The 13642-nt window shown below is 45.1% G+C and overlaps 1 protein-coding gene across 14 annotated transcripts in view; it reads left to right on the top strand.

Moving 5' to 3' along the window:
• Positions 1 to 13642, top strand: part of Inpp4a (inositol polyphosphate-4-phosphatase type I A) — an 86114-nt gene that overhangs the window by 52456 nt on the left and 20016 nt on the right. For 8 of the 14 annotated variants that reach the window (XM_048352275.1, XM_048352274.1, XM_048352277.1 and 5 more), the window contains 6 exons: positions 1498 to 1681; positions 2923 to 3141; positions 4323 to 4581; positions 7694 to 7726; positions 11723 to 11895; positions 12792 to 12915. In XM_048352275.1, coding sequence (XP_048208232.1) covers positions 1498 to 1681; positions 2923 to 3141; positions 4323 to 4581; positions 7694 to 7726; positions 11723 to 11895; positions 12792 to 12915 — 992 coding nt within the window. The remainder of the gene's footprint in view (positions 1 to 1497; positions 1682 to 2922; positions 3142 to 4322; positions 4582 to 7693; positions 7727 to 11722; positions 11896 to 12791; positions 12916 to 13642) is intronic. The other 6 variants (XM_048352281.1, XM_048352280.1, XM_048352282.1 and 3 more) reach the window with 2 other exon arrangements.

The raw sequence follows: 13642 nt of genomic DNA, 5'->3' as shown, positions 1-13642 counted from the left end.
TGTGCACAGGCTTGGTGGCCACTGCTGCATGGCCTTCTGGCAGATCTGTCGTCTTTCATTGTGGTGTGTGGGCTTTGGGGGTTGTGTTTCTGGGTGCTTTTGTTTACCGGGTTTGCATGTTGGCTCTGTTGTCCAGCAAAAGAAGGGTCAGCAGCAGTTTCTTCGTATCCACTTCTGGCCTTCCTTTGAAAAGGCCCAGGTGACCTTCACCTTCAGCAAGTGGAGGAAGCGGTGGGGTGGGGGTGGGGAGCTGCCATCTGTCTTCCACCTTCTCCTTCATACCCAGAAGTCAGGAGCAGCCCCTGAGGGACAAGTCAAGGTCCCTCTTCCCAGAAGGGAAGGGGCACCATTCCATGCATATCTCACAACCTCAAATTTTAGGAGAGCTCTGCCTTGGCAACTTGCACTTTTTGGTTTGCTTGGCTTCAGATGATCTGAAAAATAAATTGATAATATTGGATTGATTGAGATGTGAGCTGAAGCACATGCAGCTTGGCATTGCCACCTAGGAGAGCCACACATGCTGACTCTGTCCCATGCAGCCATGGAGTGTGTAGTTGACTCCCCGAGCTCCTGATTGTGCTGCGAAGTGACTGGGTTGTCACTTGACATCAAACCCCCAGGTACACCTGCTGATTGCTGGTGAGGAGGTGGGAAGCAGGAGGAACCAGGCACTGAGGTCTTGGTGCTCAGCCTCTGGTTGGCACATTCTCCCCTTTGTCTTCTGATGGCATGTTATTTTCAAAGTAAAGGAATCCTGGAGCAGGGGAAAGGAAGAAAGCCCAGTTTCTGGGGACTCACTAGGGTCAGACATGTAAGAAACACTGAGTCTGCTCACAGAAAGTTTGAAGCCCTTATTGGCCAAGCAAAAAGAGCAGGGTTTGAGCCTTTGTTTTGTCTTAACAGAGGTCTGCGCCCCCCTCCCCCAAGTCCAATACGTAACTTTCAAGTGATACTCTAGACTTAAGAACTACTTATTAGTTTATAGATGAAGTTCTTAAGTAAAGATGGTGCGCATTTGGGTAATGACTGGGTGAGACATTCCAGTGTCTGTGAACACACACATATGTGTATATACACAGGTTTCCTGTGTATGTATGTAAGTTTTCTATGTATTTAGGCCCATACAAATGCAGATAAAAGGCTTAGTCTTGTTTTAGTATTTTATGCTTCTACTGTATAGATAAAAGGGTTCTGCCAAGCGGGTCATTGTGATGCAAACCTGTAATGCTAGCACTTGGGAGGATCTGGTAGTTGAAAGCAAGTGTGGGCCATGAGACCTTGTTTTAAAACAAAACAAAAACCTCTTTGTAAAAGCTTTTTTCTCCTAAGATTTATTTTTTTCCCATTAGAAACTAATGTTTACTCAGGAAGCATCCCCTCCCTGAGTAGCAGAACACTTTATTTTAAGGTTAGTTGTGAGCTGGGGTTGAGATGCTGCTGCTAACCTCATCAGATTTGAACGCGTTCCTTAGAATCTGTTCTTATCCTTTTTAGTACATCATCTGGCTGCCAGTCTATCATCTACATACCACAAGACATCGTCAGAGCCAAGGAGATTATCGCCCAGATCAACACTCTAAAAACCCAAGTCAGTTACTACGCAGAGCGGCTCTCAAGGGCAGCCAAGGACAGGTCTGCCACTGGCCTTGAAAGGACACTTGCCATCTTAGCAGACAAGGTAGGGAGAGCTTCCCTGCTGCTTGTGGGGCATGTCATTCCCTTGGGTTTCTATAACTTTCTTTGTACACCAAAGCAACCTAACTGTGTTTAGAGTAGTCCAAGTGACATTGTGATGACCTTGAGGGTTGGTCTTACAAACCCCAGGAGGGTTTTGTGCTTTGCTGAGGCTCACAGCCAGATGGACCCATGGCTGGTGACTCTGAAGTCTGATGGGCTCCAGCTCATGTTGTTCGATTTGATGCAGCCTATAATTTCTTAGTGATGGCCTAACCAATACTTAAAATTTTTTCTTTTGTACATGAATTTTAAAGAGAAACTGAGCTATAGCTCAGGCATAAAAGAAAAATATAATCTTAGTGGCATATCTATCTCTACATCTTAATTGGTATGAGCACATTCACTGGCATATACATATACATTTATGTATATTTACTCAGTAAGCCAGATCTTTTTTTTTGCCGTAACTTGATCTTGTTTAAAAATAATTGTAAATGTTGGTCCACATTGAGGGAATGGATGCGTAGGACCTTATTTTTATTAGACCATTTTGGTGGGTGATATCTTCTTTTCATATCACTCAGTCTCAAAACACACACCATTCTGGTCACACTTCAGTACCCATACTTGCTTTGCTGGGAGTGAGCTCCTGTTCCTGGTCAGAATGTCTTATATCTTTCATATGTGTTCACACAGCAGAAAGACTGAGAAATTAGACACCAGAGAGAAGAAAGATAAAATGTCAGCAATAAAATTATGAACCAAAGAACTCCTGATACATACAGAATTCTCCAAAACCAGAAGTTCCAGGAGTCTCGCTGTTCAGAGCCGGGGAATTTAAGTATTCAAAGCTTAAGTACAAAAAGCTAAAGCTCCAGCAATTGAACCAAAATAATGCCTGACCCTGAGGCCTTGTTCCTTCAAGGCTAGAAACAGCTATGGGCTGGTTAAGGCTGGAACACTGACTCTCTTCAGGCCTCTTCTAGTGATCTGGTTCAGAGGCAGGTAGGAAACAAAGAATGTTAGAGAAGATGTTCCAGTCTCCTCTCATCTTCCTTGTGTTTTCTAGTTTGGGAGGAAATTCTTGTACAAAACTCACACAACCTGAGGGGGTACAGCTCTCTAGTGGGTTGACACCATGAAGCAGGGCAGAAGTGGGGAATGCTGGGCTTCCTCACACCCACACCTCTGTAGCCCTGGTTGGAGATCAGAATTCCAGTTCTTGTGTGTGTGCGTCTGCAGACCCGGCAGCTGGTCACGGTTTGCGACTGTAAGCTGCTGGCCAGCTCCATCCATGGGCTGAATGCCGCGCGACCCGACTACATCGCCTCCAAGGCCTCCCCCACCTCAGCAGAGGAGGAGCAGGTGATGCTCCGGAATGACCAGGACACCCTCATGGCCAGGTGGACGGGGAGGAATAGCCGGTCTTCCCTGCACGTGGACTGGCACGAGGAGGAGTGGGTGAGTTGCTGCCCAGGGCCTTTGATTCTGCTGCTGAACTTGGTTTGCAAACTACAGAGCCAGCTGCCAGTTCTTCCCTCCCATAGTATATCAAGGATTGACTCCATTGTGAGAAAGTTCCAAGTCTCCTTCCCCAATGTTTTTTGGGCTAGCTGACACATAGTGGGAGATGGTGGAGAAGGGTTTTCTTTTTACCTTCCAAATGTGTTGTTAAAGGCCTTCATTACTCTCCCTGAGAGCTCTGTCCTTTGTAGCTACTGTTAGCCACACTTCTCCTATTTCCTTGGTGCTCTGCTGCTCCTTTGCCTTTTCAGGACTGTTAGGCGGTGTGGGAGCTTAGGTGCTAGAACTACACTGACATGGTGTCATGTTACACACTCACAAAGGTGGCCTTGAGAGCAAGATCTTTGTTATGTCTCTTGGGAGAAAAACCACATTATACACCTTGTCACTTGTTGGGACTGGAGCTTAGAGACACTCTGAAACAGTGAAGTACAAATCAGCAGCAAAGTGGTCCTTCAGCTATGGCATCCATCTGGGAGCCTTTCTGAAAATTACTTCCACAGTCCCTCTCCCCAACTTCCCCATCTTCCCTAAGCAGCTGTTTCCATGTCATTCCTTGGGGAAGAGATCTTAATCTTCTGTGCATGTGTGTAGGATGTATGCGTATGTGTGCCTCGGTGGAGGGAGGGCTTGTGGTGTGACATTTCTGGTGGCATTGAAAGGCTTCTATACGATTACATAACAACTCAGACTTCCAAAGCAATGGCATAAACTTATTTTTGAAGAGCAAATACAACTTTAATGGGAAATTAAGAATCATCTTGATACTTCTTTTTTTTTTTTTTTTTTTTGGCCAGTCCTGGGCCTTGGACTCAGGGCCTGAGCACTGTCCCTGGCTTCCTTTTGCTCAAGGCTAGCACTCTGCCACTTGAGCCACAGCGCCGCTTCTGGCCGTTTTCTGTATATGTGGTGCTGGGGAATCGAACCTAGGGCCTCGTGTATCCGAGGCAGGCACTCTTGCCACTAGGCTATATCCCCAGCCCATCTTGATACTTCTTAATCCTGTGACATTTTAATAACACGATGGCCCGAGGTGTAGGATCACAGAGGGATTTGGTTTGTTTGTGTTTGTTTTCCTTTGGGACAACTGAGTCAAGTGGGCTCTCTCTGTTTGGAAGGAGAAAGTGTGGTTGAACGTGGACAAGAGCCTGGAGTGCATCATCCAGCGGGTGGACAAGCTGCTGCAGAAGGAGCACCTGCATGGCGAGGGTTGTGAGGAAGTCTTCCCCTGTGCAGGAGGTGGCTGCACCAGCAAGAAAGGTAACCGGGACAGCCACGCCTACTGGATCAGACCGGAGGACCCCTTCTGCGACACCCCCTCCTCGCCATGCCCCTCTTCCATGCCCATTGCTGCATGCCACCCTCACCCAAGCGCACGTGCGTATGCATTCATGCTTCCCACGCTCTCTCCACCTTGTCACGCTGCATCACTTGTTTGTCTTTGTTTCTGAGTCCGTGCACCCCTCTCCCAGGCAGACTGCAGGGAGGGTTGTCAGGTCAGGCAGTGTCAGTATAAACTAATGCATGGAGCAGCAGGAAAGGTAGAGGGCTCCTGTTGTCTTCACTTGCAACTAGGCCCTACACATGCATCTGCATTTCCTTTTCAGGCCCTCTCACAGTTATCAGGGCAGAGCTTGTGGGCTTTTCAGGTTTGTAACCCAGCCTGAGAACCTGAAGGAAGCTGGATGCAGATCCCTCTCTGTGGCAGTGCTTTTTGCTTTAGGAACTGGTAGTTGAGGAAAGGGTGAGTTTTGCAGGGACACTGCTAGATGAAGGTCTTAGCGTGTTCTAAAGACTTGCCCAAAGGCTGCTTATCGCTGGCTCAGCATGCTCTAATCTACTAGAGACATGTTATCTAGTAACTTATAACTCAGGAAGATGGTATATCTCCATTCCTAGCCTCTGGGGGCTGAGTTGAGTTTACCTGTTTGGCACCCACTTTCAAGGGGGACTTTGAGACAGCCTTCTTCAGAGACCTGGGACACATCTGTTCTGTGAGTGGCCTTAACCTTTCCAAGCAAGCAGGTCCTTCGTCTCTTCCTCACAGATGCTCCTCTCACTTTCTGCTGTGACTGCTGGAAAGGATTCGGGGCCAGTTGAGTTCTGGCTGCAGACTGATCTGCCTCTTCTTTGCTCTCATTGGAGAACTCTTAAGTTGTACCAAGGATTAGACTTCAAAAGATGAGGGCTTTCAAATTCTCAATTTGGCAACTTCCTTTCAAGGAAGAACTGTGTTATTTTGTCAGAGGTTTTTGAAAAATCCTTCTTCTGTGTATGAGATACCTTCCCCTCTTAATCTGCCTGCAGTCTGTTTCTTAGGGCACTGGTTCCTCCTGAACCTCTATTTTAGCGGTATCCACACCATCCACTTCTCCATCTACCAAACCTATGATTGCTCAGGGGCTCTTTTGTCTCTGTTTTGTTCTTTAAGATGTGTGTTTTTTTTTTTCAAAAAACATAAATTGTGTCTGTTTTTGGAGTTTTTCTGAGAGTTCACCAGAAGAGAGAGAGATGATATCTGCAGATATCAAGAGTAATTTAGATTTTTTAAGATTTAGGAACAAGTTGGTTTAGTCAGATGGGCTAGGCATCTGTCACTTCAGTATTTTTACACACATCTTGTATTGCCTAAATGTAGACATGCTTGGGTTCATTTTAAAGTTACATAGATGAGCATTTGTGTTATGTTGCATTTGACTTGCAGTGGTGTGTGCCCTCAGCATCAACTCTGTGTGATGGCAGGACATCACGCATGCACCTGAGAGAGCCTCACTCTGCTGAGCAGTCCCAGAGGAGAGTCACAGTCACGACTGTGGAGCATGCCTAATGTTCAGGTCTTAAAAGAGTCAGGATGTTCTTCAGACTCAGTGTAATCCAATCAGGAGGAACGGAAAAAACTAGGTTAACCTTGGTTTCTAGGGCTGCACCCCAGTTCATGGGTCCCCAAGATCCTATGCTGAATTTTACATGTGCTGAAGGGAAAGTTCACAGTGGCCATCAAATCTCAAGGGACTTCCTGATCTAAAACAAGTAAGAAGTCACTGGCCATACCAGAAGAGACTTGTTTCTCCTCCTTGATTGTAAACTTGTTTAGAAAGTTGAGTTTGAACCCTGATGAAACTCTCACAGCTATACTCCCAACCTAGCTATTCAGAACCACCACAGAAGCTCATAAAACAGGCTCTCAGACATTCTTAGACTTGAAGGATGGGTGACAAGGAGGAAAAAAATCTGTAGATTTTTTTAAGGCCTGGGGGTAATTCTGATTAGTCAGGTGGAGGTTTCAGAGTTACTCAACACATCTGTGGGGTTCTCATCTTTGTTAGCTAGATGTTCTTTGGGTATGTGAGTTCCAACAAAAGAGGTAGAGCTCTCCAGCTCTCAGAGGGGATATAATCTATCCCCTTTGGTAGCTTAGGAAGCCATGTCTAAAGGCTAGAGAGGAAGGACCTGGGCTTGACAATGTGGAAAAGTCCCTTTAAAGCTGGTTCTGGTTGGGTTTGAGTATATGAAACTGCTTTGTTTCAATAACCTGAAGATACTCTTTGAACAAGTTCAAAGAATTTGAACCAATTCTTATTCCTGGGGTTCCTTCTCATTAAAAGAAATATAATATGACTCAATAAAAGAAATAGGATAAAAATTGGAATTCTTTGAAGACCTGCTAAGGTACCTTTTCTTTTATTTTTTGGTCAGTTGTGAGGCTTGAACTCTGGGCCTGGGCACTGTCCCTGAGCTCTTCAGCTCAAGGCTCCCACTCTACCACTTGAGTCATAGCTCCACTTCCACTTTTCTGGTGGTTAATTGGACATAAGAGTTTCATGGACTTTCCTTCCTGGGCTGGCTTTGAAACACAGTCCTCAGATCTCAGCCTCCTGAGTAGCTAGGATTATAGGTGTGAACCACCGGCACCCAGCTTATTAAGCTATCTTAATTGGAGAGTCCCCCCCCAAGCACACAACATTTACATTAGGTTAAACCTTAAAGATGGAGAATAGTGTTCTTTTTGGCATATTGCTTTTATTACTGGGTCCTAACATTTTGGATCTCAGCAGTCAGTCTTGAGCCCAAGCTTCCCCAATGAGTCAGGGCAAGTAGGCTCTGATATGGACCATGCTCAGTGAGCTAGTGTTAGTCTCTCTCATTTGATGTTGTGAGCTAACATGGGATCCATTACTACAACATCATCGATGTGGCATGCATCACATTGTATATGTTAGATCACTCATCCTGTGGAGACATTAGCAACATGAATGTTGACACTGGTGAATCTGCACTTTTCACTGTTGACAGAGCCCAGCTACCCACAACAGCAGCTGGAGTGCCACTGTGAAACTTCTGGGGAAGAGGCGGTCAGGCCCTAGACCTCTTCTCTGTGTGTTTTACCCACGTTACAGGCTGCTGCTGCAGCGGCTCTAAGATAGAGTTGCTCATGTTTGAATTGTGTGCTGCTCCTTAATCATCCCTGTCGCCCTCCATTTCTGTGCAGATACCAGTCCCCCTCCTGAAGAGTCCAGCCCAGGTACGTGGTTTCCAGTCAAGGCTCCTGCTGGTGGGGTCATAATATTCAGGTAGTGTCCATAGCTCAGGAATTAAAGGTTACTTTAGGTTTCCCTACTTGGGAAAATAGTTTAGGACTTTGTCATGCGGTTTGATGAGGGACCATTGGGGTTGAGGAAATTGTAACTTGAAGCAGGCTGTCACATGTTTTTTTGTTTTGACTTTCACATCCTGAGACCTTTTCAGATGATTAATATTTATGAGTATATTGGCTTCCTGAAGTGGATTAGAGAATTACACATTTGTAAATGATACCTCCTGTATATTCACCTGAACTTGTGAGTAGAACTCTGAAGACACATCACATACTATGTATCCACTGAAATTGTGACATTTCTAATTGTGAAGTATCCTTTCTGCCAAGTCTGGATGCAGCTTTAGATATTTTATCAGGCACTGCTATGGAATTAGTGTTAGAGAATCTATTTGCTATATTTGCATGTTACCCAATGTGTTTGGTTCTGGTTCAGGGGTTGGCAAACTGCAGTTCTGAGTTAAATCCTGTCTATGGCCTGCCGTCATGAATAATGCTTTACTGGAATCCAGTCATGCCCACTCATTCACATATTGTATGCCAACCCCAGAGTTGAGTTAGTGTGACAGAGATTCTGTTGCCTTCCAAGTCTAAATATTTCCTGTCTAGCCTTTATTAGTAAAGGTGTGCTGACCCCTGATCTGGTTCACATTGAGCTTCCTGATATGGCTTATAAGTTTCCTTGAGCTTGCATGTACTCCTCAAATAATATGGTCCTTTCTTCTCTCTCACCTACCCTGGACCTAAGTCTTACCTTCCATCTTCTGGTTCCCCTCAGCATACCTACATAGCAGGCTGAAGGCTAGAGCCTTCAGACAGAGTTGACACCACTGAGCCTCAGTAGTAGAAGTGTCTGGTATGCCACCTTCAGCAGTGAGGACCAGGGAAGGGCCTGTGAGCCTTCCCTCTGGGGCTCAGTTAGGATCTGTTAGCACACAGACCATCTTTGGCTCATAGAACTATCCTTGTTTTGTCACCTGTGTCATTTCCAGAAACAGTGGTGGCTTTCCTACAGTTGATATGAAATGCATTGATTAGGTCCCTTGCCATAAGCTTTTGTAGAGCAATATATAACCTAAGTAAAAACAAGCATACAAACACACCCTATCTCCCTGACTCCCTTCCCTACTAATAAAAAATGCAAATGCAGAATGTGGATTTATTTGAAAGACCATTTTAAAGCTATCTTAAGTAATGCATCAAGGGATGGGAATTCACTGAGTGAATATGATGGGTTAACAATTGGGTAAGCTGATTCCCAGTAGTAGATCAGCTATGGAACTTGGGTCATTGCTTAGTTGAGCTGATGTTTTTGAATAACAAGACTTTCTCACTGAAGGAATCAGACCTTCACCAACTCCAACATCCCAGAGGCCTTTACTTGACTAGGGCCTTGGTAGAAATTGTGTTACTGTCCCTGAAATGCATTTTTAAAATTGTAAGTTTCTCCTCATATTGAAAACATGTACTACCTTTTAACACCATTTCTTTTCCTACTACAAGCAAGCTGACCACTAGAAATAACATGATGTACAGAGTCAGTTGTTGTACAAAGGCCAGTTCTTTTTCTGTGTCTGGGGTTTATACTTAGTCTCTCTGAGCCCATTTCTTCTCCTTAATTAAGCACTCTTTGGCTTAATAGGAACACAGAAAGTGAAGTACAGACAGATGTTTATAAGCATTGTGTGATGCTCTTTTTGGACCCCCTCTCTGGGCGGATGCCACACTTAACCTACTATGCAGATCCATACCGTTTCTTTTCCAGGATAGTTGTCCTAGTGCTTTTTAAAAATTTTTATTTATTTTGCCAGTCCTGGGCCTTGAACTCAGGGCCTGAGCATAGTCCCTGGCTTCTTTTTGCTCAAGGCTAGCACTCTGCCACTTGAGCCACAGCTCTGGCCGTTTTCGACATATGTGGTGCTGGGGAATCAAACCTAGGGTTCCATGTATATGAGGCAAGCACTCTTGCCACTAGGCCACTTTCCCAGCCCTGACCTAGTGCTTTTTAAACATTCTTCCTATATTCCAACTTTCTGTAATGTGGCAAGACAGTCATTTTCACATTAATTTTGTTTAAAGAGAAGTAGGCACATTGAAAAACTTGTATATTGAAGCTGGTTGTCATGCTGCAAACATGTAGACCCAGCACTCAGAAGGCAGCCTGGGCTGCATCGTAGCCAGATCTCATCCATAAAATAAGATAAGCAAAGCAAGTTGCTTGTAGAGATCTTTACTTCGTTAAATAACACCACTTATATAACCTCATCGTTTACCAGCTAAAGTGATCATGACTTGCCTATTAATTCTATATGAACGATGATTGAAAACACATGCAAAAGTGGCATCATTTTCTCTAGGCATGTTTACTTCTTGCTGAAGAGAAGTCTTAGTGACTGTGCTTCACTAAAAAGAGTTTTAGTGACCACTTGTCCTTAAAATGTTATTCTTCCCTGAATGATTTGGCTAGTACAACCTAATTTCCATTTGCCACAATTGTCTTGCATTCAACAGAATTCTTCAGAGGAAAAAAACCCACAAAACAACTTGTTTTCTGAGAATTGGAGGGGAGAGAGGCCTGACTCCAGGTGTCCTGAAAAGCCCCCCCAATATGTGGCTGAGGGGTTCTGGTAGGCCCGTGTCTGGCACTGCTTAGTGGTTGCTTGGGTGTAGGACACAAATTTTCCATTTTCCAGTCCAGGGTTTCATATCGCTGTGACTTACTTTACTGAGCTCTTTTTCTGTAGTCTTTTTAAATTTAGCCTGCTTTTTTCCATTGGAGATTAAAAAAACAACAACTCTAGTTCACATACAGTATACCTCCCTGTCCAATTAGATCATTTCCAACCTATGACCCGTTACCTGTACTTAATTCACACTAGCCAAATAGCTCCTTTACACATGCCAGGTAATCCTTTGAGTTTACTTCCCAACAAAGTACTGACAGCTTGATAAATCCAAATCAAGTCCCTTTCCTTATTGTTTTTTATATTCTATGTATCAAAGACAGGATTTACTCTCTAGTAGTACAGGGCGTGGTCTGAGACCCTCTGTGACACGTTTCAACCTGTCAGGCACCACTCCATTGCTTCAAGCCATGTTTGGAGTGGTGGGTTCCCCAAGTGAGAATGAGCAAATGCCTATTTCTGGGCTTAGTGACTTGTTAAAAATATAATGGATGAGAGCATGTTTTCTTTTTTAAATGCCTTCTAAAGAGGAATGAGAACAGAGCCAAAGCCAAAGATACTCCTTACCCTGTTTTCTCCCTCAAGATTCTATTTTAAAAAATGGTTTGGTAAAGGGTCAAAGGTTTCTCATATTTCTAAAGGAAAACTAAGCTCAAAATAATTGGTATTAGGAAGAAAGATGATGAAAAAAGTGGGTGTAGGAGGGTCAGGAGAACTGTGGGGAACACGAGAATCGAACCAGATGCATACAAGGCCGACAGAGGCGGAGTTAGTACCTTGTTCAGAAAGGACAAGGATAGGGACGGGAAAAGTGAGGTAGAGACAGCCACTCGGGCAGAAGAACCATGGAAGGAGCTTGGCCTCTGCAGAAAAGATCACTTTCTGGGCTCATCATGGTATGAGGAGGGTTTTTGTTGTTGTTTCCTCCATCAGCAGTCTTGGATATTGAGCTGGTGGTCCCCAGTGGTCAGTGTCAGGAGACCAGGCATGAGTTGGCAACTTTAAACTGCTTGAAGTTACTGAAGACTGCAGGCTACGGGCTAGAGTTAGGACTGGTTTCTGTCCAGGCTTCGTTCCAGTTCCAGGATAGAGGGTGAGCCGAACAGACTCAGAAGAGAGACAAATGTTGGGGGTAAGGGATAGGAAGATGCGACAGTGGTTAGGGATGAATGACTTACTGACTTACAGACCTAATCCGTAAATCTTCCTTGCTAATCACAACTCCTTTATTTGTGCCCAGGTGAATGGAGTGAAGCCCTTTACCCCCTGCTGACTACCCTCACAGACTGCGTGTCCATGATGAGTGACAAGGCTAAGAAGGCCATGGTCTTCCTGCTCATGCAGGACAGTGCCCCCACCATAGCCTCTTACCTGAGCCTGCAGTACCGCCGCGACGTAGTCTTCTGCCAAACCGTAAGCCGGGCTGGGCCATGAGGGTGGCCCTCAGAAAATAACACCCACAGGAAGGCCCTTTCCCCCTTCTTCACTTGTGAAAAGCACAGATAGCGGTGTTTTCTTCCTGTTGCTTTAAGTGTATTTAATAGAGAGGCTAGATCTCAACACAGGCAGACACTACCCCACTGATAAACACTGGTGTCTCCTGAAGCGCTGGCAGCGAGTGACGGGCTGGACACCAAGGCGGCGGCCGAAGGCACAGGACTCTGCTGTCCTTTTTTTTTTTTTTTCTGGGAAGGAATTTAGTGGGAGCAATATAGGTGCTTGTTATATGCGTGGTCTGCATTCTCATTCCCAGAACAGCACGTACTTAATTCCTGGAGCTTTTTGAAAACTTCTGTTTTCATGATATCAGTTCTCTTTCAGTGAGATGAGTGTTGAAATGAATGTTGTAAGTTCATTACTAATGTGTAACGAGCAGCCATTTGGCAGGTGGGCTCGTGCTGGGAGGTCTGTTCATCCCCTGGGAAACCATGCACTCAGGGCTGAGCGACCTATTCCTAGATGATGTGGGTCTATGAATAAACAGACTCTTGCTATTGAGAATCGATTCTAGGCTTCTAGAAGATTCCAGCCTAGGAATAATCCCAGGCAGGTCAGGTCAGAAGCTGGGTCAAAACCAAGCTCACCTTGGGAGTGACAGGCACACGCCAGCCCAGAGTATTTCACATTATCTCAGTAACCTCTGCCCACTGTGACCCCAGAGCCAAGACACCCTTAGCCTTCTAGTACTCGATTCCTCTTCTCCTTCTATCTCCCAGGGATAAGAGATGCTGCTGAGCAGTGAAGTAGACAAATTCAGTCCCAGGGCTTGGGAAGCAGGTGTCTGTACCCCACACCTCTGTCTTCCACAGCTGACGGCTCTCATCTGTGGCTTCATCATCAAGCTGAGGAACTGCTTGCATGATGACGGCTTCCTGCGGCAGCTCTACACCATTGGACTGCTGGCCCAGTTTGAAAGCCTCCTAAGCACCTATGGTGAGACTTGCTCCCCCAGGCCTGGGGTCACAGTGGCAGTTTCACTTGTGATGGCTCCTCTCCCTTCCCAGACACTAAAGTGAATCTATCACTAGACTGCGTGACAAAGAACCCGTGAAACTTCCCTTGCTTTATGGTGCTGTTGATCTTTGTTATGTGTTTTAAAGATCTTCCTAGCCGAGGATAGATTATGATGATTTAACCAGGCACTTGTTTCTGAATTGTTCTTACTAAGTTTTTTGTGCAGTGACACCTGTACACAGAAGATGCATTCAAACCCATTCATCAGCCAGTAATTATTAAGAGAGTTACTGGGTCAAGGAGTAGGAATGTTTTAAAACTTAGCTATTTCCAAATTGGCCTTAAGAGATCCTTTCTTCTCCCTGGCCTTGTTTCCTATTGCTACTTCTACAAAGGTGAAAATGGACCATTTTTAAAAAGTGCTTGCTAGGGGGCTGGGGATATAGCCTAGTGGCAAGAGTGCCTGCCTCGGATACACGAGGCCCTAGGTTCGATTCCCCAGCACCACATATACAGAAAATGGCCAGAAGTGGCGCTGTGGCTCAAGTGGCAGAGTGCTAGCCTTGAGCGGGAAGAAGCCAGGGACAGTGCTCAGGCCCTGAGTCCAAGGCCCAGGACTGGCCAAAAAAAAAAAAAAAAAACATACAAAAAAAGTGCTTGCTAATCTTGGAGTTAGGCCACAACAAAGTTATGTATTGTTTCTCTT

This window comes from Perognathus longimembris, chromosome 8 (genome assembly GCF_023159225.1).
Source record: "Perognathus longimembris pacificus isolate PPM17 chromosome 8, ASM2315922v1, whole genome shotgun sequence".
Lineage (NCBI taxonomy): Eukaryota > Metazoa > Chordata > Mammalia > Rodentia > Heteromyidae > Perognathus > Perognathus longimembris.
The sequence above is the reverse complement of the archived record's forward strand: the minus strand, read 5'-3'. Positions and strand labels throughout refer to the sequence as shown.